Source organism: Syzygium oleosum, unplaced genomic scaffold (genome assembly GCF_021117445.2).
Source record: "Syzygium oleosum isolate NSW1041296 unplaced genomic scaffold, Sole_v2.1 Sole_v2.03, whole genome shotgun sequence".
NCBI classification, from domain to species: domain Eukaryota; kingdom Viridiplantae; phylum Streptophyta; class Magnoliopsida; order Myrtales; family Myrtaceae; genus Syzygium; species Syzygium oleosum.
In genome coordinates, this window is record NW_026607487.1 from 3,462,790 (window position 1) to 3,488,579 (window position 25,790).

At 39.8% G+C, this 25,790-nt stretch overlaps 1 protein-coding gene and 1 pseudogene across 1 annotated transcript; both read right to left on the reverse strand.

The window, feature by feature from the left end:
• Positions 1–675: 675 nt before the first annotated feature.
• Positions 676–9,758, reverse strand: LOC115690988 (disease resistance protein At4g27190-like; annotated as a pseudogene).
• Positions 9,759–19,465: 9,707 nt separating this feature from the next.
• On the reverse strand, positions 19,466–25,393 carry LOC115666532 (uncharacterized). Its single transcript, XM_030588244.2, has 5 exons — positions 24,677–25,393; positions 22,838–22,955; positions 22,120–22,472; positions 21,631–21,729; positions 19,466–21,081 (listed from the first exon to the last, which is right to left on the reverse strand). Exons 1-5 carry the CDS (start codon positions 25,336–25,338, stop codon positions 19,839–19,841), a joined length of 2,475 nt encoding a protein of 824 aa, XP_030444104.2. The 5' UTR covers positions 25,339–25,393; the 3' UTR covers positions 19,466–19,838.
• Positions 25,394–25,790: the final 397 nt, after the last annotated feature.

Below are 25,790 nucleotides of genomic sequence, written 5' to 3' on the forward strand. Positions count from 1 at the left end.
TTTTTATTAGGATGCACATGTGAGTTGTGTTAGAGAAATCCCACATCGAGAAATTTGTGTGGTGTAGAGTAGTTACTATATCAAAGTTGGCCCATAACTCATTGGTTTAAGCTTTTAAGTGAAGGTGGATCCAATTTGATATGTTAACAGACTCAAACTTGGGCTCCCTTTTGGTGATCTCCCCGGCTGAAAGGTATCGGGCTTCTATTACGCACTCCACACAAATTGAAAAAAATATATTATCTGAATTAAGGGGGAGCTCACACATGAGAAGGAGATTTGTTAGGATGCACATGTGAGTTGAGTTAAAGAAATCCCATATTGGGGAATTGGTGTGGTATAGTTAATATATCATAGTTGACCCATAACTCATTGCCTTAAGCTTTTGAGTGAATGTGGGTCCAACTGGATATATTAACAGGCTCAAACTTAGGTCTTCTCTTGGTGATGTTTCCGAGCGAAAGATATCGAGTGCATTTGGTGGACTTCGATATATGACAGTCTCTCATTCTTATCCAAAAACACTTTATTCAATTGCAAGTGGACAAAGAAAAATTTGCATTTGATTGATGTGATGTCAAATGGCTTACCACTTCTTTTGCATAGAAGAGGTGTGGTGTTATCGTCTTTTCTGGTCACTTCATAGCCAATTTCATCATACAAATCAAGAAGTGTCTAGTAACGCTCTTGCATGTACTCGGGCAGTCCATCTTTGGCATCGACATCACACCTGAATTCAAGTTCCAAAAAATATCACACTTTGACTCTTACTGACAGTTGATCGAATTAGAATTAGTATGTTTAGAATTGGTAAACTAAGAAATGCATCCGAGTGCGAACTCTTACCTTTCAATTGCTTATGTGAAGAGTTCTATTTTTTCCATTGGCATTATAAATGTCGTTCACAACGGAAACAATGCTGGCCACAGCACTCTCTCTAGCAAATGGGAACTTCCTTTCTACATCTAGATACTTCCACCACCTGCAGTCTACCAACGAATCCTATTTAAGGCAAACACATCATTGGTAGAATTATCGAACGTACTTTGGACCGATGATTTAAAGAGTTTAACACTCCTCGTCACGCAACAAATGATTTTTAGTTCAGTATAAATTGAAATTGCACGAATCAATCTATGGTGATTTGGTGTTCTTAGAACATCTAGTTACTTCAGACTTGCTATCATTTCAACGAGGGACTTCCCATTTGCCAGAGACAGGGTCGAGGAGTGCTACTTCTGATATGTTTCGTGCCATAGTGCGTCCTCGCTAGAAGGATACTGACCAAAGTGATCGCCAAGACGTCCATTATCCATGACAGCAGTACATCTACGATGCCTAATCTATGGTACAATATTCAATAAATTTAATGCGGCTGATTTGATGTTGCCACATCAGAAAAAAGTAACAAAAATTTAAATAGTACAAACATAAAACCAGGAGAGAGAGAGAGGTCTTGGGGCCAAACCGCTGGCCATCGCCCGGCCCCCAGCAGTTGCAACCCTCGCCTCCTCCCTACCACGTGAGTGAGTGCGCTTGCCCTCACCCAAATTTGGCAAGGGCAATAGCAGGCCATCGCTTGCACATGGCAAGGGCCACAGTCTTTGTCGGTGGCCTTGCGAGGGTCGACTGCCCTTGTCGTGACCCTGGTGAGTGCCAGTTGCGCTCATCGTGACCCTAGCAAGGGTTGTCGGCCCTCGTCGGCGGGAAGGGGAGTAGTTATGCAGCCCCTCTCTCCTTTGGCCTGCATCTCCCGTAAGACTTATATTATTTATTTTTAATTAGTGTTATTAGATTTTTCTAATTTTTAGTCCTTTTTTATTTTATTTTCAATTTTACTGTTGTGGCAATAGTGAAACAATGCCATTTTGCGCTCGAAGAAGCTCCATCACCGCGTTAAGAGCCACATAGGACTGAAAACATAATACAAAATGCAGATTTTCCGTCTACCAAAAACAGATAGACTTAACAAGTCCCGAAATGCATAAAGCGTGCAAATATTACAACTTAAATGCATATATATTGTCGAACCAACACCAGTTTTAAAACTCATGGTATCATCATCACTTGATCTTGCATTGAATAGAATATAAATTTGAGCCAACCTCTTTAGCATGTCTAGACTCTGGACTACTTAAAAGATGTTAATTGCAGCTTAGCCTTTCAGTAATATTTGTACTTCAGTTACATTAGTCTAAAATTTGAAAATGAAAGAAAAAAAATATTAAGTTTTGGAAACTAATGAAAAAGTTGTGAGGTAAGTATCAATATGTTTATATTAAGAAGTAGCTTTAAGATGTTTCTTACTAAATGAAAGTCAAAGATTTGTAAAAGAAAAGATTGATAAGTTAGTAGAAGCCACCCCACAGAACCTCTCATTGTCTGGCTAAAAAAATCAGGGACAAGAAACTAGATATGCCATTAACAAAGAATGAGTGCAAACCTTTTTGACCAGCAAAGGCGGTTGCTACGTTGAAACGTTGTCCTCTTGTTTTATACAACTGGCATCTCCTAATATCACCTCCACAGTTTACAATCTTCAACCGTAAACTCTTTCAAGGAGGGCCAATCTGAAATATGCTTCCCATGGCACAAACTTATGAGTTTTGGCATGTTGTGGAGATATAGAGTGACAAGTTGAGGAATTACAATTACGCCGGCTGCTTCTTCAAGTTTCTCCTCTTCTCTGGCAACAATGTACTCCATCTCTCCACAACCACCTAGAACAAGATATTGGAGTTGTCCAAGACTTTTTGCCATAGACATTGTAAAAAGGTTTCCCAGATTCGGGCACTTCTCAACTCTTACAGAAGTCAGGTTGTTAAAGCAAAGATTTAGCAAATCCTCATTTTTCCATATGTATGTCAAATTTGGGAGATCACATAGAGATAGCTCTCTCAACGGACTGCTTCTTGCAGCTTCTCTATCCATGACCCTGAGGCCCTCAAGTGCATATATGCATTCTATCAAATTGCACGACTCCACTGTCAAGCACTCCATACATTGAAGCAGCCTCTTCCCCATGAATGAAGGTATAATATTCAATAGGTTGTGACACTGCTTCACCTCGAGGAACTTTAGGCGGCAAGTGGACTCATAGGGCATCTCATTCTCCCAAAATTCTCTTGACTGAATTCCCGTTAGACGTAGCTCTTCTAATGTGGGAAATATGACCTACAGAAGCATCACCTGGCTAAAGTCACAATAAATGGCATGAAAGCAAAGTTGCTTATGAATCTAGAGCATCATAAAGAAGAAACCAAATCACATGAGCAGTGATAATGCCAAGATAGAGAAAAGAGGAAAACCTTCTTGTCAAATAAAGAATAGGGACCTTCATCAAAACCAGCAGCTCCCTCATTCGTCATCTCCACACTTGGTGTAGGTGGCCTAAGTATGAATGCCTTGAGTTTAGTGCACTCCAGAATTGAGAGATTTCTTAGGGAGGGAAATTCATATGCACAACTTCCTGAGCTGAAACTAATTAATCTCTTAAGGGAACAAAGCTTCAATGCACGTAAATGAGAGAACTTCACTGCCTTCAACTTTCGCTCTCCACCTTCTTCCATGGCAACTATTTCCTGCATGTTATTGCAACCAGAAACCTCTAGCGTCTCAAGTTTATCAAGCGTCCTGGTTGTGTCATTTGGGAAGAGATATCTCAAACTGTGGCAACAGTGCAAGCTAACATTAGTCAGACTAGGAAGACCCAATGTTGCTTTGGTGCTGCTTGTCACAACCGCATTCAGCCTCGGTAGGTGCCACAACTTCACTTCTTTTACTAAGAGGACCAGATGTTTTTGCCTTGTCTTTGTATTGACAGCATCATGTTCCATCAATGCTCCCAAAGAGGCGCAGTTGACCACCTCAATCATTTTTAGTCTCTGGAACCTCTCTATTAAAGTTGATGGAAAAATATGAGAGAGATTTTCACAATCTTCGACCGTGATGGATGTTAGTCTGCAGAATGATTCTTCAGGGAGTTCATTGTGCCATATCCTCCTCAACCCGCACAACGACAAGAGCGTCAACTCCTCCAAGCTCGGCAAAAGAACCTGTATGAAAGGACTGTATGTTAGTTTCTCAACCATGAACTCCTAAAAGTCCTGATATGGATGTCTAATATGCTCTAATATGTTAATGTATTCTCAAGAATGGAGTTGATTACCCAAGATTATACCATTGTAATAGAAAAACAGATGCATGGAGTAGCAAGAGGCTTTATAGGACATGCTGACAGATAGAGTTTTCAATTGCTTTGTTGGCGATAAGATTACAATCACCGATAATAAGTTCTACGATAAACATAAACTAGAAAATTCTAGAAATATTTACGCACATTATGATTGAAGAAGACAGGCCAGATAAAGCAAAAGTCGATATGACCAAACGCCTGTTGTACACCTGAACCAGCTGCTATCGAATGTTGCGTTTCTTCAGATGAAGAGAATGTCATCATTTTTGGGCATCCAGATATCCTTAGTCTTGTCAAGGATGGAAAGTGAATGCAATACTTTCCATAAGAGAATGTTCTGAGATTTGGCAATTCCTCAAGAGACAAGGAGGTTAACTGAGGCAACTCTAAGAAGTCAGTGGTTACAACTTCCTTCGAATCTTCTTCTTGCATATTCATAATGTCCTCCATCAGTTTACAATTTGCTATTTCTATTTCTTTTAATTGCCCGAGTGCTTTAGCCATGGAAGAAGAAAAAAGAAACCTTAGGTTCTCACAGTTTTGCACCTTCAGTGCCTTTAAGTTTTGAACACACAACGCTCCTCCTCCAAGGTTCTTGTTCCATATGCATTCCAAACTTGGTAAGTCACTCAAGGATAATTTTGTCAATCGCGACAGAATCTCGACATCCCCACTGGTTGTCAATCCTTGAAGGTCGAATAATTCTCGTAATAACTGACATCTTTCAACGGTTATGGCTTCCAAATTCTGCAGCTTAATTAGCAAATTGGATGGGATGATGTTCAAGAGTAACGTGCAATCCTCTACTTTCAGAAACTTTAGGTTGCTCACATTAGTTGGAAATTGAGAGTTCCATATCTCGGTCAATTTGGGAAGTTCAGACAGTGTCAAGGACTCCAGCCGAGGCAATAAAACCTTATAAAGACAGGAGAACAACGTTAGGAAAGCATATGCATCGATCTCTTTTTTATCTGCAAGGGGTGAATAACCCCACAAAGTCTCGTAACAATGCTTGTAACTAGAAATTATGAACACACGTTGCCAGTAAAAAAATAATAAAGGAAATAATCTCATACAATAATAGGTTTATAGATAATGGAAGAAAAAGGAGAGTAGTGATTTCTGAATTTTACAATATTCTTCTTTAAGATTTATCAACTCTTCACTTACTTATCATTTACCTATCATGTATTTGGACTTTCTCATATAAATATATAATAGTACAGAGAATCCTAAATTACTGAGGTCACTGACTTTACCCTCACATTTCGTGCTTTCTGCCTAAATTTTACATATTCGTGGAATGAAGTCAATTAATTTTTTGGTCATTGACTGTGGTCTTCCATAATATCTCAAATGCAGCCTCAATAATTTTCTACCATAAAGTTTTGAACTAAATTGACTCAGATAAAAAAACTAAACGTTTTATTGACTTGCAGGTGTAATTTGAGCCTGCCATTTTCTATAGTATTTAAAAAAAGCCCTATCAAAAGAGTGAAAGTAAAAAGTTATTATAATATTATAAGAGACATATTGAAGTATTCAAAAGATTCCACATCAGCCAATCCTAAAAGCAAGTTTTCATCACTGTAGGATCTCTAGTTGGCCAGATCCACGAACTTGTCACAATAGCACCATATGGGCATTAAAGTCGATTTCAGCAAAGGATTTAAATTTTACCTATATAAAGACCTAAGATAAGTTATCTGGATATTATTTGAAACATGGTCACTAAAGTTAAATTCACCTATCTTTTCTTAGTTCTTTTTTTCCCCTTTAATCAAGCGGGTATCGTAGAATTGTCCCTATGTCCACTGATTATTTTATAAAGTCATACAAATTATATAGGTCGTAAATACTTTCTTCATGTTGTGAATATATCCCTAAATGGACGTGTTCATTTTACCATTACGCAATGATAAACTTTTAGATGATTTTAAAAAAAAATTATACATAGTATGGTGCATCTTTAACTATGCTGACAACATAACACAAAAAAAAAATGAGATGCAGTTAACTAATATATAAATGTTTTTATGCATTCACACATTGCATAGCAATTCCTTTGTGTAAAATAAAATTAATTTGTCTTAATTATTCTGGAAAACAAAATCTCAAAAAAAATCATTTATCCAATTTTTCTACGTGCTATTATACTCCTATATATAGAATCCATACATAAAATTTCATTTACTTTAAAATGGAATAAGTATCACTTCAGTACTCATTATTCAATTGTACATATAAAAAATAATCTAAGATAATCCTCAAGTCAATACTTCAATATGTTTATAAATCAAATTCGAATAAAATCGATACTTTTTAACACTGAATACTAAATGATCCAATTGTTATTAAAAAAATTTGTAGTTTGGTTGATAAATGTACATTATTTTCTAAATTACACAATTCATACATTATATCACCAAGTATATATTTCAACGAGTCAATGTTTTTTAAAGTCCGCACAATGTTCGGGACTTCAACTAACACCTTTGAAAGGTAATGAGGAAATTGAAAAAAGGCTACAAAAGTTGGAAACTTTATTTGTATTATTTTGTCTTGTCTTTTCTCAGATTTTATCACTAACTGAGTAATGAGCTAAAACATGCTTAAACCAAGTAGATTTCTATGATTGATATATGCAATTGAAGGCAATGTCCATGTCTGTTACTTAGGAACATGACACTAGTTGGAGAAGGTTTCCTCTAATCAAGATAGTATGGATGGAAGAAAACATGATCCTTTTAGAAAGCATAAACTTTACCTGTTGCCCATCGAAGAATACGACTGAATGATCCACGATTTTACAGAAGCTCACCATCTCTGGCAAGTTTTGTAGTGTTAGCCTACGCAAATTGCACGATTTCACTTTAGGATCGTCATCTATTTCATGTATGTCTTCATCTGCTTCGGCATTTGCAACAATTTGTTGCATCAAGTGGCATCTGCATATTTCAATTTGTTCGAGCTGCAAGAATATTTTCATCATGGACAAAGGAAACAATTGTTTGATTTCACCACAGTTATCCAATTTCACAATCTTTAATATGCTGAAGGATTCTGGAGCAAGACGGCCATAGCAAATCTTTTTCAAGGTGTTCAGGTTCTCAAGAAACAATGACTTCAATTTCGTAAATGCAATGCATTGGACACTCTCTGTGGAGTGAACAACATACTCAAGTGAGGGGCTGTTTTGTACGTGAAGATGCATCAATTCCTGAAAACCTTCGATGCACAAATCGTGAATGCTATCGTTGCCATCTGGCAATCCAGCCAAGTGGAGATCTTGCGTCATTTGCAAACATCTCTGCACCCACTCTTCAGGAAGAAGATTGCCTGAATCCAGCTTGAGCTTTAAAGTTCTGGATTCTTTGTATTCACCTAACCAATCCCAAACGTCCCCAATTTGGATTTTATGCTTGTTTAGTTTCCCAAATGGCAGGTCTCTTGAGATATTGGTAGAAATAGGAATAGCAATGTACAAAGTGCTTAACTTTTTCATGTTCTTCAACTCAGCCAAGCTAGCGTTGCTTTGCAGTGCTTCATCCTCAGCCTCCCACTGATTAAAACTATCTTCCATATACAGTTCCTCTAAATTAACCAAGCTTCCAAGCACGCCAGGTTCAATAACTTTGAGCCTGATACACCCTCTCAAGTCCAAAAATCTCAGTTCTATTAGTTCACCTATTTCTTTAGGCAGTCGAGCGATTGTAGATCCAAAGAAACTTAGGAAATGCAATCCTTTCAGCTTTCCAAGAACAGCCACGTCCTCCAAATGGCATTGATCAAGACATAGCGACTTGAGATTTTCAAGGAACTCAATCGACGAAGGTAGAGAGGTGAAAGATAAACCAGTAAAGTCCAAGACTTGGAGCTTCTCCATAGATTCAAAAAATGAATCAGGAATTTTGAGAGACGGGTTGTTTTCAAATAATAGGAGCATCCTCAAGTTTGGGCAGTGCAATTTTTCAGGAAGCTCATCTATGCCAACATAAGGGAAGGATATCGCGGTGCATTTTCGGAGCTCATCCTTTGACCATTCTTTAAAAGCATAATCCTTCCTCCCAAACAGGGCGTTCCATTCCGTGGAAGCAATAGAGATGGCTACGTCAATTAATATGTCATGCATTCTGAAATGTTCCATGTCATCACTATCTAGTAACAAAGAAGAATCCTGCAAACTATGTAGATCTATAATCAATCTGTCTCTAGCATTTTCAATGGTCTTGCTGAATTTTTTAAATAAACCCAAACCCATGCAGTAGAGAAGGGAATACCTCATGAAAATTCTCCCAGAGTCTAGAGCACAAACCAAGAACAATGATCTGATCCTCTCATCTTTTAAGTCATTATAATTTAGTTCCACTATAGATTTTATATCCGACCCTTCTATATTGGTCAAAGCATTCCTCCATTCAGCCAAATGTCCATGCTTCAACCTTTTTGCCACCGAGAGAATCAAAAGAGGCAAGCCTCCACAATTCATGACTACTCTATCCACCAAGCTCTTAAGCTTAGGATCGTTGACTCTGTCCCCAACTGTCCTTTCAAAAAGTCTTCGTGCTTCTCCATGCTTTAACTCATTGAGTCGGAATTCTTGGTCAGAGCCCATGTCATTTCGCAAAACATCTCGATATCTAGACGTAAGCAATAGCTTGCAGCCACTTACTTTATTATCATCTTCGCAAGGGATTCCAACTTCCTTCAACTCTAACTTCCTCCACAAATTATCTAAAATTATGAGAATATTTTTCTTAGGATCACTCTCTAACCTTTTACGCAACAGATCTGCTCTTCCACGAGCAGTTTCCTCATTCATTATTTTCAGACCCAGTGCATAAGCAATTTCTCCTTGGATTCTTGTCAGATCTGGATTGCGTGATACATTCGCCATGGCAACCACATCGAACCGCTTCTCTTCCTTAACTCGCCTTTCGATCTCCTCTAAAAGCTTGGACTTGCCAACCCCACCTGGTCCATACACCCCAATCACACAGACCTTGCCATCAGCTATAGCTTTCATTACATCCTCTGTGATTGAAGCCCTTGACTCCAGAACATCTTCTTTCTTGACAATAGATCTTGCAGCGGAAGTGGTAGCAGTTACAATTCCTACCGGAGTATTCTCATAGTAGACCTTCCGGAAGTTACTATTTGAGCTTTTCTCGTGGAGTCCCTGAATGACTTGACTCATCTTCTTCACCTTCCTGCCAATTGGATGGCGTACCACTGGGTTGGGAATCCACCCACGGAAGCAAGCATTTTTTGCACTTTCGCCATGTTTTAACAGGTTTTTAGCTTCCCTAGCCTTGTTCTCCACACTCTCCAGCCAATTCTTAACATCAGTGTGTATAGGTTTCCCGTCATACACGGCTTCATCAATGGAGCGCTGCACCCTCTCCCGCGCTGTCTCCAACTCCTTAACTCCACTTTTGAGATCTTCGACATAGCTCTTGTAGCACAGCACGTACCCAAATTGATGTCCAATGGGAGCAATCAGGTACTCGCATACTTTTGACAAAAGATTAGATGCAAAGGAGGTAGCACATGCCCCCGCCATAATTTCTTCTTTAATTTCTAGAGATTCCTTTTCCCTCTTGATCTCCTCGTTTTTGCTCATACAAATGGGTGCAAAGAAACTGAACAGAGAACAAAACTAATCACTGGATGTATGAAAAGAAAAGAAAAGCAAAGTGATAAAACAATGAGAACAGTGAAACAAAACCAGAGAGAGAGAGAGGGGGAGTCCTATGCAAACACATACGGGCTCATATGCATTCTAATGACAATAATTCATCAAATTTCAATTGCAAAATAGCATAATGCAAATTAAGAGAGATAGAGAGAGAGAGAGAGAGAGAGAGAGAGAGAGAGAGAGAGAGAGCCTTGAGTGTATGGGTGCTAGAGCAATGTAAATAAACAGAGAGACTGGGGAATATCAGCTGGAGCAATTTAGTCTATAACAATCTCAAGGCTTTCCACAATCCTGATACAATCAGAATAAGGAAATAAAAAAGAATCAGACAAAGAGAGAAAAGACATCAGCCCAATGCATGCCAAAAAGAACGTACAGTCAATGGGAGAAAACTTGGTTGCTTCTTGGCTCACTGCACCCGGTGCACCCAAGCAACACGTAACCGGTCTGCATGACAATATGCCGATGATCTTACGAGGACAAACAACACGTTACTGGTCTACCACGTGCAATAGAAGGCTAAATTTCCTTCAATTTTTGCTGTTGTCCATGTTTTCTCTATTATTTGTTCCTTGACAATGGAGATGAGTCTTCGAGGGCTCCGATAAATTTATGCAGTCTCCATCACAATTCCATGCTCTCAAAGTGTTTCTAAGAGAAAGTTCAGGTGTGTTCAAATTTAAATCAAAAACATGAGGAAGAAACATTTACATGCATACTAGTTCAACAATTGTCATATCTTTTAAACGTTGACAGTTAGACTTATTTAGTACTTTTTCCCAATATTTTAAAGCTTGAAACATTTCTTGTAATATTTTCATGATTTTGCAAGAAAACATAAGTACTTTCGAGAAAGATACTGAACAAACAACATCTGATAACTTGTACTTGCTTTGATGTTTGTACCATCCGCCACTTGAATTTGAATATGTGGGAGGTTACAAACAATTCTTAGACCACAACAGATGGCATATCCCCTGTAAGTATTTATTTGGGAAAAGTACCAAAAAAGTCATAAACTTACTGCATTGATACCAATTCAGTCATAAACATTTCAATTGGACCAATTCAAATCATAAACCTTTTCATATTCAGTCAATCCGGCCAATTTAGACCTGAAATCGTTGACATGGACCCTGACCGTCCTACGTGACGCAGCCGACACTGACGTGGACAATTTTTAATAGATTTTTGAATTTTTTAATATTTTTTCCTTTTTTCCTTTTTTTTTTCCTTTCTTCTCCTTGCTTGGGCTGTGGCTAGTCGCCAGCCATGGCGACCGGCCACGAAGAAGGAAGGAAAAAAAACAACAAAAAAAAGGGAAAAAAAGAAAAAAAAAATTATTAAAAAATTCAAAAAATTATTAAAAATTGTCCACGTTAGCGTTGGTCGTGCCACATAGGACAGCCGGCGTACACTTCAGCGATTTTCGACCTAAATTGACTGGATGGAATGAATTGGTACCAATGTGAAAATGTTTAGGACTAAATTGGTTCAATTGAAAGGTTTATGACGGATAGGTTTATGACTTTTTTTTGTACTTTTCTCGTATTTATTTAAAACCGATATATCTAATTGTGGAAAATCCTAAATTAAAGGATAACATAGCACCAAGTAAAAGTTCATGTACTATCCCTTTATTTTAATAAAAGAAATAGGGTATGGCTATTTCCACCCTTTTTTGGCTTGGTATACACTTTTTATTATTAATTGACCAAAATAACCTTCTATATTAAAAACAAGGTCACTCACCAATTCACTCTACTTTTGTCTCTCATCTCTTCTCTTCACCTTCAATATTTATTGTTACTTTGACTAAAAAATCCTCATGTTTAAATATCAATTAATCATTAATAAATCATACGTTTTCTCTCTAATGTTTTTGTTTCCCATTAACGCCATTTCTTTTCCTATCTTCCTTTAAAATTATGATCAAGCTAAATATTGTATTATTCTATTTTTGTAAGTTTGGTCCATAGAATCTACTTTGCTTATATCGTTAATTCTTTTATTGTAACTTTTCTACTCGTGTTGATAGCAATGGGGCAACGTGAGACCACACCGCGAAAAGTGTTGAAAAAGTCCTAAGCCGTTTTCATTAGTGCCAATTTAGGCCCCGTTTGGTTCAGCATTCCCAATGCTCATTTGGCCTCTAAAGTCCCTTGGCCAAATGCAAATGGCGTTTGGCAATTTTTTTTACTCACTTTCGGGAAATGCAATTGCATTTGGAATGCTCCCCAAGGGACCTTTGGCCAATGCACCTCTGAAGGTGCTTTGGGAAGTTGCATTTTCGGAATGCAACTTGCACTATTCATCGACACTGTTCATCTTCCCTAGACCGAGGTCCGGCGGCCGGCGACCGCCGCCTGAGGGCTAGCCCGACTCCGGCGACCACCGCCTGGGGGTCGCGCGACCCCCAGGCGGTGGTCGCCGGAGGGTCGCTGCGACCCGGCGACCGCCTCCCGAGGTCGCCGGACCTCGGGCGGTCGCCGGGTCGCGCGACCCAGCCAAGCGTTGCCTGGGTCGTGAGACCCGGGCGACGCCCGAGGTCCAATGACCCCACGGCGGTCGCCGGGACCTCGGCGTCGCCCGGGTCTCGCGACCGTGCAACGCTTGGCCCGGGTCGCGTGACCCTGTGCGACCGCCCGAGGTCCCGGCGACCCCAGGAGGCGGTCGCGTGGTCGCGCGACCCAGCGGTGGTCGCCGGCGACCGATCTGGCCGTCGGCGGTTGGCCGGCGACCAGATCTGGCCGGAGGCGGTGGCCGGCGGTGTAGCTCCACCGGAGCTTTTTTTTAAAAAAAAAAAATAGCAAAAGTCCTTTAGCCCAAGTTGATTTTAAAAAAAACTTACCAAACGCTACTTGCATTTCGGAAAACCCCTTTAGCCCAAAGGTATTTGCATTCCCCCAAATGCATTCCCCCAAAGTTGAACCAAACGGGCCTTATTCCTAAATCTTTTTTTTGTACCAATTTAGTCCTAAACCTTTTGTCTTTGTGTCAATTCAGTCATTCCGACTAATTTTGACTGGATTTTGGTGACGTGGACCCCGGTCGGCTTATGTGGCACCGTCGGCGATGACGTGGATAACTTTTTAATAATATTTTTCAAATATTTTTTATATTTTTTTTCCTTTCTTCTCCTTGCTTGGGTTGTGGCTAGTCACCAACCATGGCGACCAGCCACGGAGAAGGAAGGAAAGAAAACAATAGAAAAAAAGGGAAAAAATTCAAAAAATTATTAAAAATTGTTCACGTTAGCGTTGGCCGTGCCACATAAGACAGCCGGCGTACACTTCAACGATTTTCGGCCTAAATTGACCGGATGGACTGAATTGGTACCAATATAAAAAGGTTTAGGACTAAATTGATCAAATTGAAAGGTTTATGACTGAATTGGTATCAATGCAACATGTTTAGGACTTTTTTGTTACTTTTCCCGTATTTATTTAAAATGGCTATATCTAATTGTGGAAAATCCTAAATTAAAGGATAACATAGCACCAAGTAAAAGTTCATGTACTATCCCTTTATTTTAATAAAAGAAATAGGGTATGGCTATTTCCACCCCTTTTTTTGGCTTGGTATACACTTTTTATTATTAATTGACCAAAATAACCTTCTATATTAAAACAAGGTCACTCACCAATTCACTCTACTTTTGTCTCTCATCTCTTCTCTTCACCTTCAATATTTATTGTTACTTTGACTAAAATATCCTCATGTTTAAATATCAATTAATCATTAATAAATCATACGTTTTCTCTCTAATGTTTTTGTTTCGCATTACCGCCATTTCTTTTCCTATCTTCCTTTAAAATTATGATCAAGTTAAATATTGTATTATTCTAAGTTTGTAAGTTTGGTCCATAGAATCTACTTTGCTTATAACGTTAATTCTTTTATTGTAACTTTTCTACTCGTGTTGATAGCAATGGGGCAACGTGAGACCACACCTGGAAAAGTGTTCAAACAGTCCTAAACTTTTTGCATTTGTGCCAATTTAGTCATAAACCTTTTTTTAGTGTCAATTTAGTCCTAAACCTTTTTTTAGTGCCAATTCAGTCCTTAACCTTTTATCTTTGTACCAATTCAGTCCTTCCAGCTAATTTTGGCAAGATTTTGGTGACGTGGACGCCGGTCGGCTTACGTGATGCCGTCGGTGATGATGTGAACAACTTTTAATAATATTTTAATATTTTTCAAATTTTTTAAATATTTTTTTTGTTTTTTTCTTTTTTTCCTTCTTTTCTTTTTTTTATTTTCCTTCTTCTTCTACCTTTGACCGATGATAGGTCCGGTCACCAGCCATGGCCAGCCGCCTAGGTGAGGCCGCCGTCACCCGCCACAGGCGAGGCCCGACCTACCCTCTCCTGGGCAAGGGCAGGCGAGCCCCGGCGAGGTTGACCCTCACCTGGTCAAGGGCGAGCCCCAGCGAGGCCGGCCCTAGCCGAGTGTCGCCTTCCCCCGGGCGTTGCCCAGCAAGGCTACCGTAGCCTGGGCGAGGGCCGGCCTCGCCAGATCTAGCGAGGGACGAGGGCTCCCCTCGCCGGGGACGCCCTTGCCTAGGCGAGGCCAGGCGGCCGACCATGGCCGATCACCGGTCCAGTCACCAGCCAAAGGTAGAAGAAGAAGGAAAAGAAAAAAAGAGAAAAGAAGGCAAAAAAAGAAAAAAAAGCAGAAATTATATTTAAAAAATAAAAAAAATATTAAAATATTATTAAAAATTGTCCACGTCAACGCCGACAACGCCATGTAGGCCAGTCGACGTCTACGTCACCAAAATCCGGCCAAAATTAGCCGGAATGACTGAATTGGCATAAAGACAAACGATTTAGGACTGAATTGGCGCAAAAAAAAGGTTTAGGATTAAATTAGCACAAATGCAAAAGGTTTAGGACTTTTTCAACACTTTTCCCAACCACACCCAGAATGGGGTAAATTTTCTCCAAAAGGAATGCCGTGCAGGCATTTGGCTGGGCAAAAAGGTGGAGAAAGATGGGGCAGGTATGAGCCCTTCTTCGCCCCACCAATCCTCCCATTTGTATTTCTTAACATGTAATATTTAGTTATTCTAATGCATATTAATAACAAGCAATATTTCACAGCGTGGATTATAATGGACATAACTTGTTATAGCAAAATTTGACTAAATTTAAAGTATAAACTCAGGTATACTAAAAAGTTATTAATTTTTTTTGTCTGTCCTATCTCTAACTTTCCTCACTCTCTAACTTTTCCTGTCTCTTGCAGAGCACAAGAATCGAACCTTACACCTATGTTACTATCGTCCCCACCCCGCAATCCCTTTACTAGTAGGGCCGCATGCCTATTGGCAAAAATTTATTAATTGAATAGTAAAAAAAAAGTTAGAAACAGACTATTATAAATAAGTAAAGTCAAACTCAAGGGATTGGGAAGTTTTTAAATAATTATGGAATTTTCCAAAATCATATATTCTTGTTACACCAATCTTAATTTGCATTATGCTATTTTGCAATTGAAATTTGATGAATTATTGTCAATAGAATGCATATGAGCCCCGTATGTGTTTGCATAGGACTTGCTCTCTCTCTCTCTCTCTCTCTCTCTCTCTCTCTCTCTCTCTCTCTCTCTCTCTCTCTCTCTCTCTCTCTCTCTCTCTCTCTCTCATTTCCCAATGGTATAATCTACATATACACTTGCACATTACTTTGAATAAAGCAAATTAAATGGAACTTTAATAAATTAAGAGCGAGGTCGTCCATCAAAGAAATTTTTATGGATAGTTATATGAACTTAAGGTTGTGGCCCTTAATTAAAGATTTTCATATACCTACCTTTCGAGACACAACGGATGACTTTTAGTCAGCCATTCTGGTGTCTGATTGTGAGCAATGTTTTTAAAATGGTATTGAGGTTAAATCGGAGTGAGGCGGGTATCTTCAATCAGTTCAACTAGTCCAACTATTTATACCTACCGGTTTGTATATGAAGAATGAAGTAAGCAAATAAGCAATATGTGTAATGATAATTTTGAAATGTTATGTGTGAATTCACATGCAATATTTGTATGCTTTAAAGGATTTTAGGTGTTTTGCAATGAGTAAAAATCATAATTTTTCATGTTATTTGTACTGGTTGAACTGTCTAAATGTCTGTGAGGAGAGAATTGCTAATTTTCAGAGTTCACCCTCTTATTTCCAAGTCGCGAGTTACGCTACCACCAAGAAGATGGTTAAACATGATGCCATACAATTACCATTTCAGAGACATACAAAAGCTTAGAGAGACAAATATTGGTGCCTCTGAAATGTGTTTATGTTGCAGTTATTTCACAAATTTATGTTTCTTCTTCTGCCCCCCTTCCCGTTCCACCGCCACCCCCCCCCCTTTTTTTTTGCTTTCTGTAGGGTTTATTCAATATAGATTACCAAATAAAGAGGGTGAATGTGAAACAAGCACTGATAGCACACAAAAGGTAGAAATATGATGATACCCATACCAGGAGTGGCTTTACTGTAAGGACGCAAGAGGAGTTGAGATTTCTTGGCTGCTGACTTGTCTGCAAGATGGAGGAAGAGGAATGCTTAGGCCAAAACCAGTGCTGATAACACCAGAACATAAGTGGACGTATCAGCACAACACAAAACGGAGTGGACATCGTGGAGGGAAGAAAACAGCAGGGAGCTGAAAATCCAGTGAAGAGAAAATGCAATCGAGCAACATGTTTCAATACCTTCAGCTTCGACTTGGAATGACTAGAGGACGAAGGGATTCTTTGCTGAGTTCTTGCAGAGGGCCAATGACAGAGAAAGAGGAAATGTTTGGCCATTCTTATAATGAGCACTGACTGACTTGACTTGAGTAAACGTTGCTAAAGGACAAGCTGGCGTTGGTTGTCAAAACTGCTCCTAGATCAAATGCCAAGCCCGAGTTATGGACTGGCAGCTATCCAACAATTTCACAAGCCAAGTGCTGCTAAACAAATCAAGAAACACAAGTAGGAGCCAGCAAGTCAATGTGTTGTGTTCTCAAGAAACTTTCATTGGCATCGCCCAAACTGTCTCTCTCCCTCTCACATACAACAAAAATACGCATGTTCATTGTCCATCAACAAGCAACTTGCGATTAAGAAAGTGATTAGTTGAGAGATATATAATATTAGAGGGAAATGATGAGGAAAGAATCCATTGTGGTTCTGTCCAACTTCCCTGACAAATAATTGCAGATGGCCAACGAACGAAGACAAACAAGGCAGCAAAAAATCACAACATTGTCAATACACAACTTGCAATTAAGAAATCGGTTAAATGAGAAAAAGTGTATAATATCAGAGGAAAAAAATTAACAGAACAGATACCAGTAGGTATCCCAATCCCCCTAAAGTCATTTTCAACCCAAGCCTAGACGAAATTGATTGCTTCCGACCTGTCGATGGCTGCGAAATCAACATCGTTCTCTCTTATTTCATTCTCGATGGCGTGGAAAGACACGGCATTTCTTTTTCTTTTTCTTTTTTTCTCACTAATCATGTATTGACACCAAGCCCAAAATTTGTGTCAAAACGTGAAAAAGCAAATGGCCCAAACCAGCCACGACAATACCCTGGACTCACAAGCCCATTGGCTCATCGATCATGAGTTTCTAATAGGTAAAAGGATACTATAAGTGCCATAACTTGTGTACGGCGCTCACTTTGGTGCCATAACTTTTTTTCGGATCACTTGGTGTCAAGTCGGAGGAAAAACGATCACGTAAGTGTCATAACTTTTTTTTGGATCACTTCAGTGCTAAATTTTTGAAAAACGATCACTTAGGGTGCGAATGGTAACCATTCTGCTCCAGAAATCAAATTCTTACCAGAAATTGATTTCTGGAATTCTTGCCAGAAATTGATTTCTGGAGGAGAAATCTGTTTGGTAAAACATGACTAATTATGCTCTAGAAATTGATTTCTGGAACAGAAATCTATTTTGATTTGTTGATTTTTTTTGCACCTAAAAAAATTTAAATTTTACTCAAAGTGGGTGGCCACATGTATTATAAGCCATTCTGTAAAGTTTTGAAATTTTTGATTTTTTTTAATTTTTTTTTTCACCTAAAAAATTTTAAATTTCACTCAAAGTGGGTGGCCACAGGTATTCTAAGCCATTTTGTGAAGTTTTGAATTTTTTTATTTTTTTTATCTTTTTGGGCACCTCAAAAAATTTAAATTTTACTCAAAGTGGGTGGCTACAGATATTCTAAGCCATTCTGTGAAGTTTTGAAATTTTTTATTTTTTTTTATTTTTTTGGGCACCTCAAAAAATTTAAATTTCACTCAAAGTGGGTGGCCACAGGTATTTTAAGCCATTTTGTGAAGTTTTGAAAATTTTTATTTTTTTATTATTTTTCTTTTTTTTTTTGCACCTCAAAAAATTTAAATTTCACTCAAAGTGAATGGCCACAGGTATTCTAAGCCATTTTGTGAAATTTTGAAATTTTTTATTTTTCATTTTTTGAAATTTTTTATTTCTTGTAAAAAGGAAATTTGGGCTAGAATGCATTCGGAAGAGAGAAGCTACAAAAAGTAGCTTCTCTTTTTAGCAAAACTCATTCTGGAAGCAAAAATTCATTCTAGAGCAAAAAAAAGAATGAAGTTTTACCAAACGCGTTTTTATTCCAGAATGCAAAAATTGCTCCAGAATGCATTCCAAAATTATTTTAACAAACGCATTTCTGTTCCGGAATGCATTCTGGAGCAGAATTTCTGCTCCAGAATAGATTCCATGCGCGCCCTTAAGTGCTAAAATTTTTGAAAAACGATCATTTAAGTGCTAAAATTTTTGAAAAGCGATCACTTAAGTGCCAATCTCCGGCGAGACTCCGGCGAGCCACGTTAGCTTCAGAAATTAATAAAAAAAATGCCACGTCAGATTTCCGGCGAAAAATTGTGTACAGCACCGGAGTTGGCACTTAAGTGATCGTTTTTCAAAAATTTTAGCACTTAAGTTATCGTTTTTCAAAAATTTTAGCACTAAAGTGATCCAAAAAAAAGTTATGGCACTAAAGTGAACGCCGTACACAAGTTATGGCACTTGTAGTGTTCTTTTGCCGTTTCTAATAGATAGAATTCAACTGAAATGGTGACGATCAATTAACCGAACCACGCACAGATAACTGGACTGAGTCAATGAGGATCCTTGACCGGCGAATAACCGTAGCTAAGGAATCGGCAGCAGTCGCAATCATCCCTAAAGCAGGACGCAAGCCAAGAGGTCAAGAGACCCTTGCAGAAGAAGATCAGAATGCGTAACGGAATAGTCCATCTAAAGACACGAGAAGAATCAACAAGGGGCATCACCAAATCACAAGCGCATCAGAATAACTCTAGTGATGCGATGATGACTAGGTAATTGTACATATTTAAAAGTAGTAAACATTACTAAAAAGAATGAGAATAAAACATATTTGAAGTGCGTTTAAATTACCCAATGTAGAATAATATCAGTTTTCACCACAAACTGCTTGAAATTCATTGCACGATGCATTCCAACAATCGAGCCCCATCATCCGGAGAAAACAGAGAGATGGACAAAGGAGCCGAAGCCAACGATCGCAAAAATTGTGGGCTCTATTCATTTCATTACAAGGATTCAGTATGAAATTTCAATTTTCAGAAAGAAAAAGAAAATGATCACGCATCCGACGACGGCGAGCCTCCTCGACACGCCCAAGTTTGGTACAATAATTCTGTATTTTTCTTCCCCGAAATTAAATTACGAGGCGAAGAGGAAAGATCAAATCACTTCACCATTTCTGCCGTGCTCTCAGGGATAATACCTTAGATTATCAGACGGTTGGAAGCCCCTTTTCCAGTAACGTGATGCTGCTGATGCTGCTCAATGGGGGATTCTCATCCAAACCAGCTCACACGGCATGCATACGTGAATTCAGTTAATATCTGTCGTAAGTCGTAAACTGAGATCATCGCTCGATTACACGCCTTCGGTTTCTGAAGTCATCAGAACCGCCACCGCCGCCCCTGTTATCCTTGTATTTGTTAAACCTTCCAAGCTGGTTGTTCTCAAATTTTCCTGCTCTGGGAGGACTCTTATAATTCCTTGGACCATCCGATCTTCGATCATTCCTCCGCCCACTGAACTCATCCGCTCGAGGTCCTCTACTTTTGATACCTCCACGTGCTCCTCTTGACGGCCTATCGAAGTCGTCATCCGAAAAGTTGCTCCTATTACTACGCGAGCCACGCCCATCAAATTTGCTCCCTGTTCTATTTGGATATGTGCCTTTTCTTCTAAACTTGGTTCCATGGGAACTTGTATAATCATCTGATTCGGAGCCAGAAAGTCGAGAATTCCTCTGACGTACTACTTTATCAGAAAATTTACCCGCTTTACTTCTCCGCATCCGTTGGTCCTCATCCGAATCATCAGCTGAATCTGAATACAGCCCAGCTTCTTCATCTGAGCCATAGCTCAATCCCCTGAATTTACCTGGAGGACTTCTACTTTTGCCTCTATTTCTAGAATCCGCAACGTGACTAGATCTCCAGTTAGGACGGACCGAAGTCTCATCCTCAGAATCAAAATCAACTTCGTCATCATATGAACCAGGAACAGAGCGCCCACGACGTAAAGGTTTCAATGGCCTATTGGGCGAGAGTGACCTTGGTTTTTCTCGAGCAAGTGATTTCTTGTCCAAGTCTCCATCTTCAGACCCGGAGTCCCCTTCAACCTCAGAAAAATCTATCGAGGACCCATTCCTAACCGATTGATTATTCCGTGTTTCTAGCTCGTAACTGTCCACGTCATCTTCCTCATCATCAAAATCATCAAAACCGGCACGAGAACCGTGATCGGAATCAGAATATTCTCTGTTACCAACTCTTGGGAATTTATTATTGCGATGAAAATCATCTTCAAACCCTCGATGATTCCTTCCCTGCTCCAGGCTATGTAAAGAAGAATCTTCTCCCTTCATTGTCGAGTCTGCATACTCAAAAGCAGCAACATCTGCTCCATCAGATTCATCATCATCAAAATCGAAGTTCCATGCATTAGAGACTTCTGGGCGGCTGGCAGTCCTCTCCAACCTTGTCCTTGGATTCTGACGTCTTTCCTGCAATTTGTCTTCCATGAACTGGTCAGGTGGGCGCTTGCAATCGCAATGGAAGCAGGCCGTATTTCTCCGGTAGTTTAAGAAGTTGCACCTGCCAGAAAACATGGACCAGGACCAGTATGAGCTATGTAACATGCACAATTAGTATGCACCTTTCATTCAGTATGTCGCAAAATTAGAAGCACAGAGGCACAGCTGGAGCCTCTCTGTACACAATGAAGATTCTTCAACACTTTTGCTCATTATATTTTCAACGACATAATGAAAAAAAGTTACTGCAGCAATGAAGAATATTGCAATATTAAAAAGGAACTGGCATGTAAACAACTTAAAATTGCATGCTAGATGATGCGACAATTAAGCTCCAACAACGTTGGCACCATCAATGCAAAAAAATAAAAATGTCCAAGCTCAGGGAGAGACGGAGTCTGGGACCACGACTTAAAGCATATATAAAATAATCACAACATTTTTAAAAGGGTGCGGCAATTTCCACAACTAGTAAAGAACAGGCATGTAAATATGAAAACTTGAAATTGCACAACAGATGATGTAACTGTAAAGCTCCAAGAATGCTGGCACCATCAATGCATACACAAACTACAAATGTTCAAATAATCTCAGCGTTTCGAAGACTTACTCCGGGCATTCCCATTCTCCAGGAAGCAGCTGTCTCTTTGGACGCTTCGCATCACACTGTAGGCACACTGTATTCTTTGCGAAATTCATGAAGTCACACCTGAAACCATATTACTACATTTTTGGCATCTTCAAGAAAGACCAACTTTGATAGATTCATGCATATAAGAATCATCATCAAATAGAAAAAGGTAAGAAAGATTTAATTTTTTTCAAAATGATAAATATCCAGCAACATTCAGCTCTTCAGACACTGCAAGGTCTGTGTAGATAAGTCCATAGGAAGATCTCACGGGATGGGGAGTTAAATGTGAAGAAAAAGTGCCAGAAAAGGCTTTAATTTAAATTTTGTGGAAATCACACCAGTTGTCCAAGTATTTTATATTATGCATATGACCGTCACAAAGAGGTGATCAGCAAAATCTAATGAAATTGTGGATCTAATTAAGAAGAAATCATGCGAGTGTAAGAAACCAGTAAAGAATCATACTTAGGACATAACCAGTCTCCTTTCTTCATTTCTACATCATCCCGTCCAACTCGTCTCTTCGGAGTTGGTGGAGGTTGTTTGACCTTCGGTGGAGGTCTTTTGATAACTGGAGGGGGAAGGTTTGGATCAATAGGAACTGCACTCAACTTAATGATCTGATGAAGCAACTTGCGGACAACAATTTTCACAGATTTTTGCTTCAGAAGAGATTTATTTGTCACTAAGCCATGGGCATGATCAAGACCGAATGTAGATAGAACTCGCACTACATCAATTGTACGCGCCTCGTCCTCTTTGTTGGTTAAAAGATAGGCTTTTTCACAGGAGCTCCTCAGATTGCAGGAACTACAAACCTGTAAACCAATCAGTTATATCCAGAGGATATAGAAATTTAAGAAAGAGAAAATTACATGCATGCAATTGAAGATGGAGGAGAAGTACTTTTACTGAAAAATAATAAGAAAATAGATACTCAAAAGTAGAAAGAGAGGACAGATATGCATGCTTGCATAACTATTCTCATATAAAGGCAGCAGAAGCAGCATGGTGAACATTTAGATCATTTGAAGGGTCAACCTAGAAAATGAAGATATGATAAAGCCTGTTCATTAAAAACAAAGATTAAAATACCCAAAACAAATAACCCAGTTTGTCCAAGTAGACAAAAAAATCATACCCAGATTCAGAAGAACTAACAAGTAAAAGATGCAACTCTTACATCTCCTTCATCAAGGTGCACATGCTTTCTCAATAGTTTGGCAGCCATAACCACCTTCTTGTCAGCACTAGGGCATCCGTAACCAACAAGAATTTGAATGTCCTGTCTCGACAATGACCTGACATCAATTTTACCTCAGCCAATATTAAACAAGGTGCTATCATATACAAAGACTTTAGTGCAAAGGCAGTTAATAATCTCAACCCTACTCGCTAATATGAGTTGAGATCATGAAAGATCCAACTTCGATTGGCTTCAGTGTCAACTTGGTCTGTGCTCATCCTATTATTCTTATACTTGGGAATCTAAACATAAAACCACCTAAAAGGATCATTCCTGAAAGAAGAAAATGATTATTCGTCCGTTGTACTATTATTCAAATATATATCAAGCTGGAGCCCTGATGAAGGCCTTTTCTCCAGACATTCACACTCACGTCCACATTGAAATGATTTTTTTAAATGGACTCAGGGAGTACATTGTGAATACATCAAGTGAAATGTGCTTCAGTTTCCAATGGGAAAACTCAACCATGTAGCAGTCTAGCTAACCAACATCCACCAGCTCTTCCTTATTAAAATCCAAATTAGAAATCTCAAACTTTATTAGCTAGAAAGGATACTGATATATTTACTAGATCTGATCTTAACCATTCCTCGTGTAAAATTAAGAAAAGTGGAGCACCTTACCAACCCTACTTGGCCAATAAACCCTTAAGCCAAGAAACCTCTAGATATACTCACCAGCAACAAACTTAAATTGCACACTTTCAAAGTTCTCATGTAACCTCTATTTTTACCTAACATTCTGGTCACTACTACACAACCATAACTATTTTAATGCAGACATGTGGTATTAGCTATATATTCATTCGCAGCAGCAGAAAAAACCAGATCTTTGAACGAGCTCAAATTCCGCCCTCAAGCTAAATAGTCTACATAGGACACAATTCACCACACAAGCACAGCAATATGACTGTGTCCCAACACTGTTAATCAACAAGCAAAGCTGAGAAGAAAAACTCGAAACTAACCAGCATAAACACTATGTTAAAATTACTTTCAGTCATTTCAACTGTATTCAAAATGACCCACATTTGGGTCGAGTTGTCGGTTTGCCGAGTACAAAAACTTACATGGTATGCCACCGTGTATATAAAGAAAACTTCATTACAGTCTTCCTTTATTACGAACAGCAATTGACAAGGTTACCACATTTGGAACGTCTTAAGAGCGATTTTGCTATCACATTAGATACTGAGATTGCGAAATGGCAACAAACTTAAATTGCACACTTTCAAAGTTCTCATGTAACCTCTATTATTACCGAACATTCTGGTCACTACTACACAACCATTACTATTTTGATGCAGACAAGTCGTATTAGCAGGATATTCATTCACAGAAGCAGAAAAAACCGGATCTTTTGAACGAACTCAAACTCCACACTCAAGCTAAAAAGTCTACATAGGACACAATTCACCACACAACCACAGCAATATGACTGTGTCCCAACAGTGTTAATCAATAAGCAAAGCATGAGAAGAAAAACTCAAAACCAACCAGCATAAACAATATGTTAAAATTACTTTCAGTTATCTCACTTCTATTCAAAATGACCCACATTTGGGTCGAGTTGTCGGTTTGCCGAGTTTTCAGTGAAAACTAGGAAAACTTACATGGCACGCCACCGTGCATATAAAGCAAGCTTCATTACAGTCTTCCTTAGTTAAGAACCACAGTTGACAGAGTTATCACATTTGGAACGTCTTAAGAGGGACTTTGCTATGAAATTAGATACTGCGAGTGCGAAATGGCTTCAACGATCACCACCACATACCTCAAGATGTCGAACCGGTCTTTCCCAAAATTCAAACAAGCGGTCTGAACAGTCTTGAGATCGGCATTACCATCGAAACGCTCCTCCGGGATATCTCCGACCTCGAACCCCGATTCCCGCACCATCCTGTCCTCATCCTTCCTCCTATGATCAAAGTAATTCTGCTGCACCAGCCTCTCCATCAACTCAACCCACTCCCTCCACGGATGCACCAGCTCCACCTCCTTCACCGCCTCCCCTCCTCTCGAACCACTCGCTCCGCTCTCGGGCGAACCGACCTCCTCCCCCCTCGAGCCCTCGTCCTCACCATCGCCGCCGTCCAAGCCCGACGCCCCGCGCGGGCCCGGTTCCGCCGCCGCCGCCTCGGCGCCCGCGCCCCGGGGCACGTGGCCGCCGCCCTTCGCCTCGCGCCAGGCGCGTATCCGCTGGAGGGTCTCGTCCTTCTGAGACCGCTCCCGCTCTTTCTCGATGGCGTCGATCTGGTCGAACACGAAGCTGAGGCGAGCCGAGAGGTTGGACGGCTTCGGCGGCGGCTCCGGCGAGGGAGCCGAGGGGGAGGCGGAGGAGTAGCGCCGGCCGGCGGAGGGGGGGCGGGGCCTAGGGGTCGGGGAAGGAGGGGAGAGGCGCCTGAGGATGAGGAGAGAGAATGGGGTTCGTGACATCTAGAGAGAGAGAGAGAGAGAGAGAGAGGAAGAGAGAAGGAGGTGGGGGGTTTTAGAGAGAGAAAGTTTAGGGTTTAAGCGATGACGTCGACGTCGTCGTCGTCGTCGTCGTCGGGCATGAATCTCTTACAGAGTGTCAGTCGGTCTCGCCGCGGAAGCGGAAGCGGGAAGGAGGAGGAAGAAGACGGAGGCTAAAACCCCACATGGGCCCTTGGTGGGCCTTTTCTGAAATGGGCCGAAGACCGGTCATGTAGGACGCAAGTGGGTTGGGCTTTCAATTGTAAAATTAGTATTTTGGTCGATAGTTGTAAAGATCAGTTGGAATTTGATTAAAATGCACAAGTTATTATATAATTTAAAGTTTAGCGCATTCGTTAATTGAAACGTAAAGTTGGGTTTTGCGAAATGTATGAAAGTTCGAGGATGGGATTACGATCGACAGGGAGAAGCAG

Excerpts from the sequence above, each read along its gene's own strand:
- LOC115666532 (XM_030588244.2), bottom strand. The coding sequence starts at position 25,338 with ATGTCACGAACCCCATTCTCTCTCCTCATCCTCAGGCGCCTCTCCCCT. Across the intron at positions 22,956-24,676 it reads GACCGGTTCGACATCTTGAG|GTCATTGTCGAGACAGGACA; the intron begins GTATGTGGTGGT and ends AATTGATGTCAG. Across the intron at positions 22,473-22,837 it reads TGCACCTTGATGAAGGAGAT|GTTTGTAGTTCCTGCAATCT; the intron begins GTAAGAGTTGCA and ends ATTGGTTTACAG.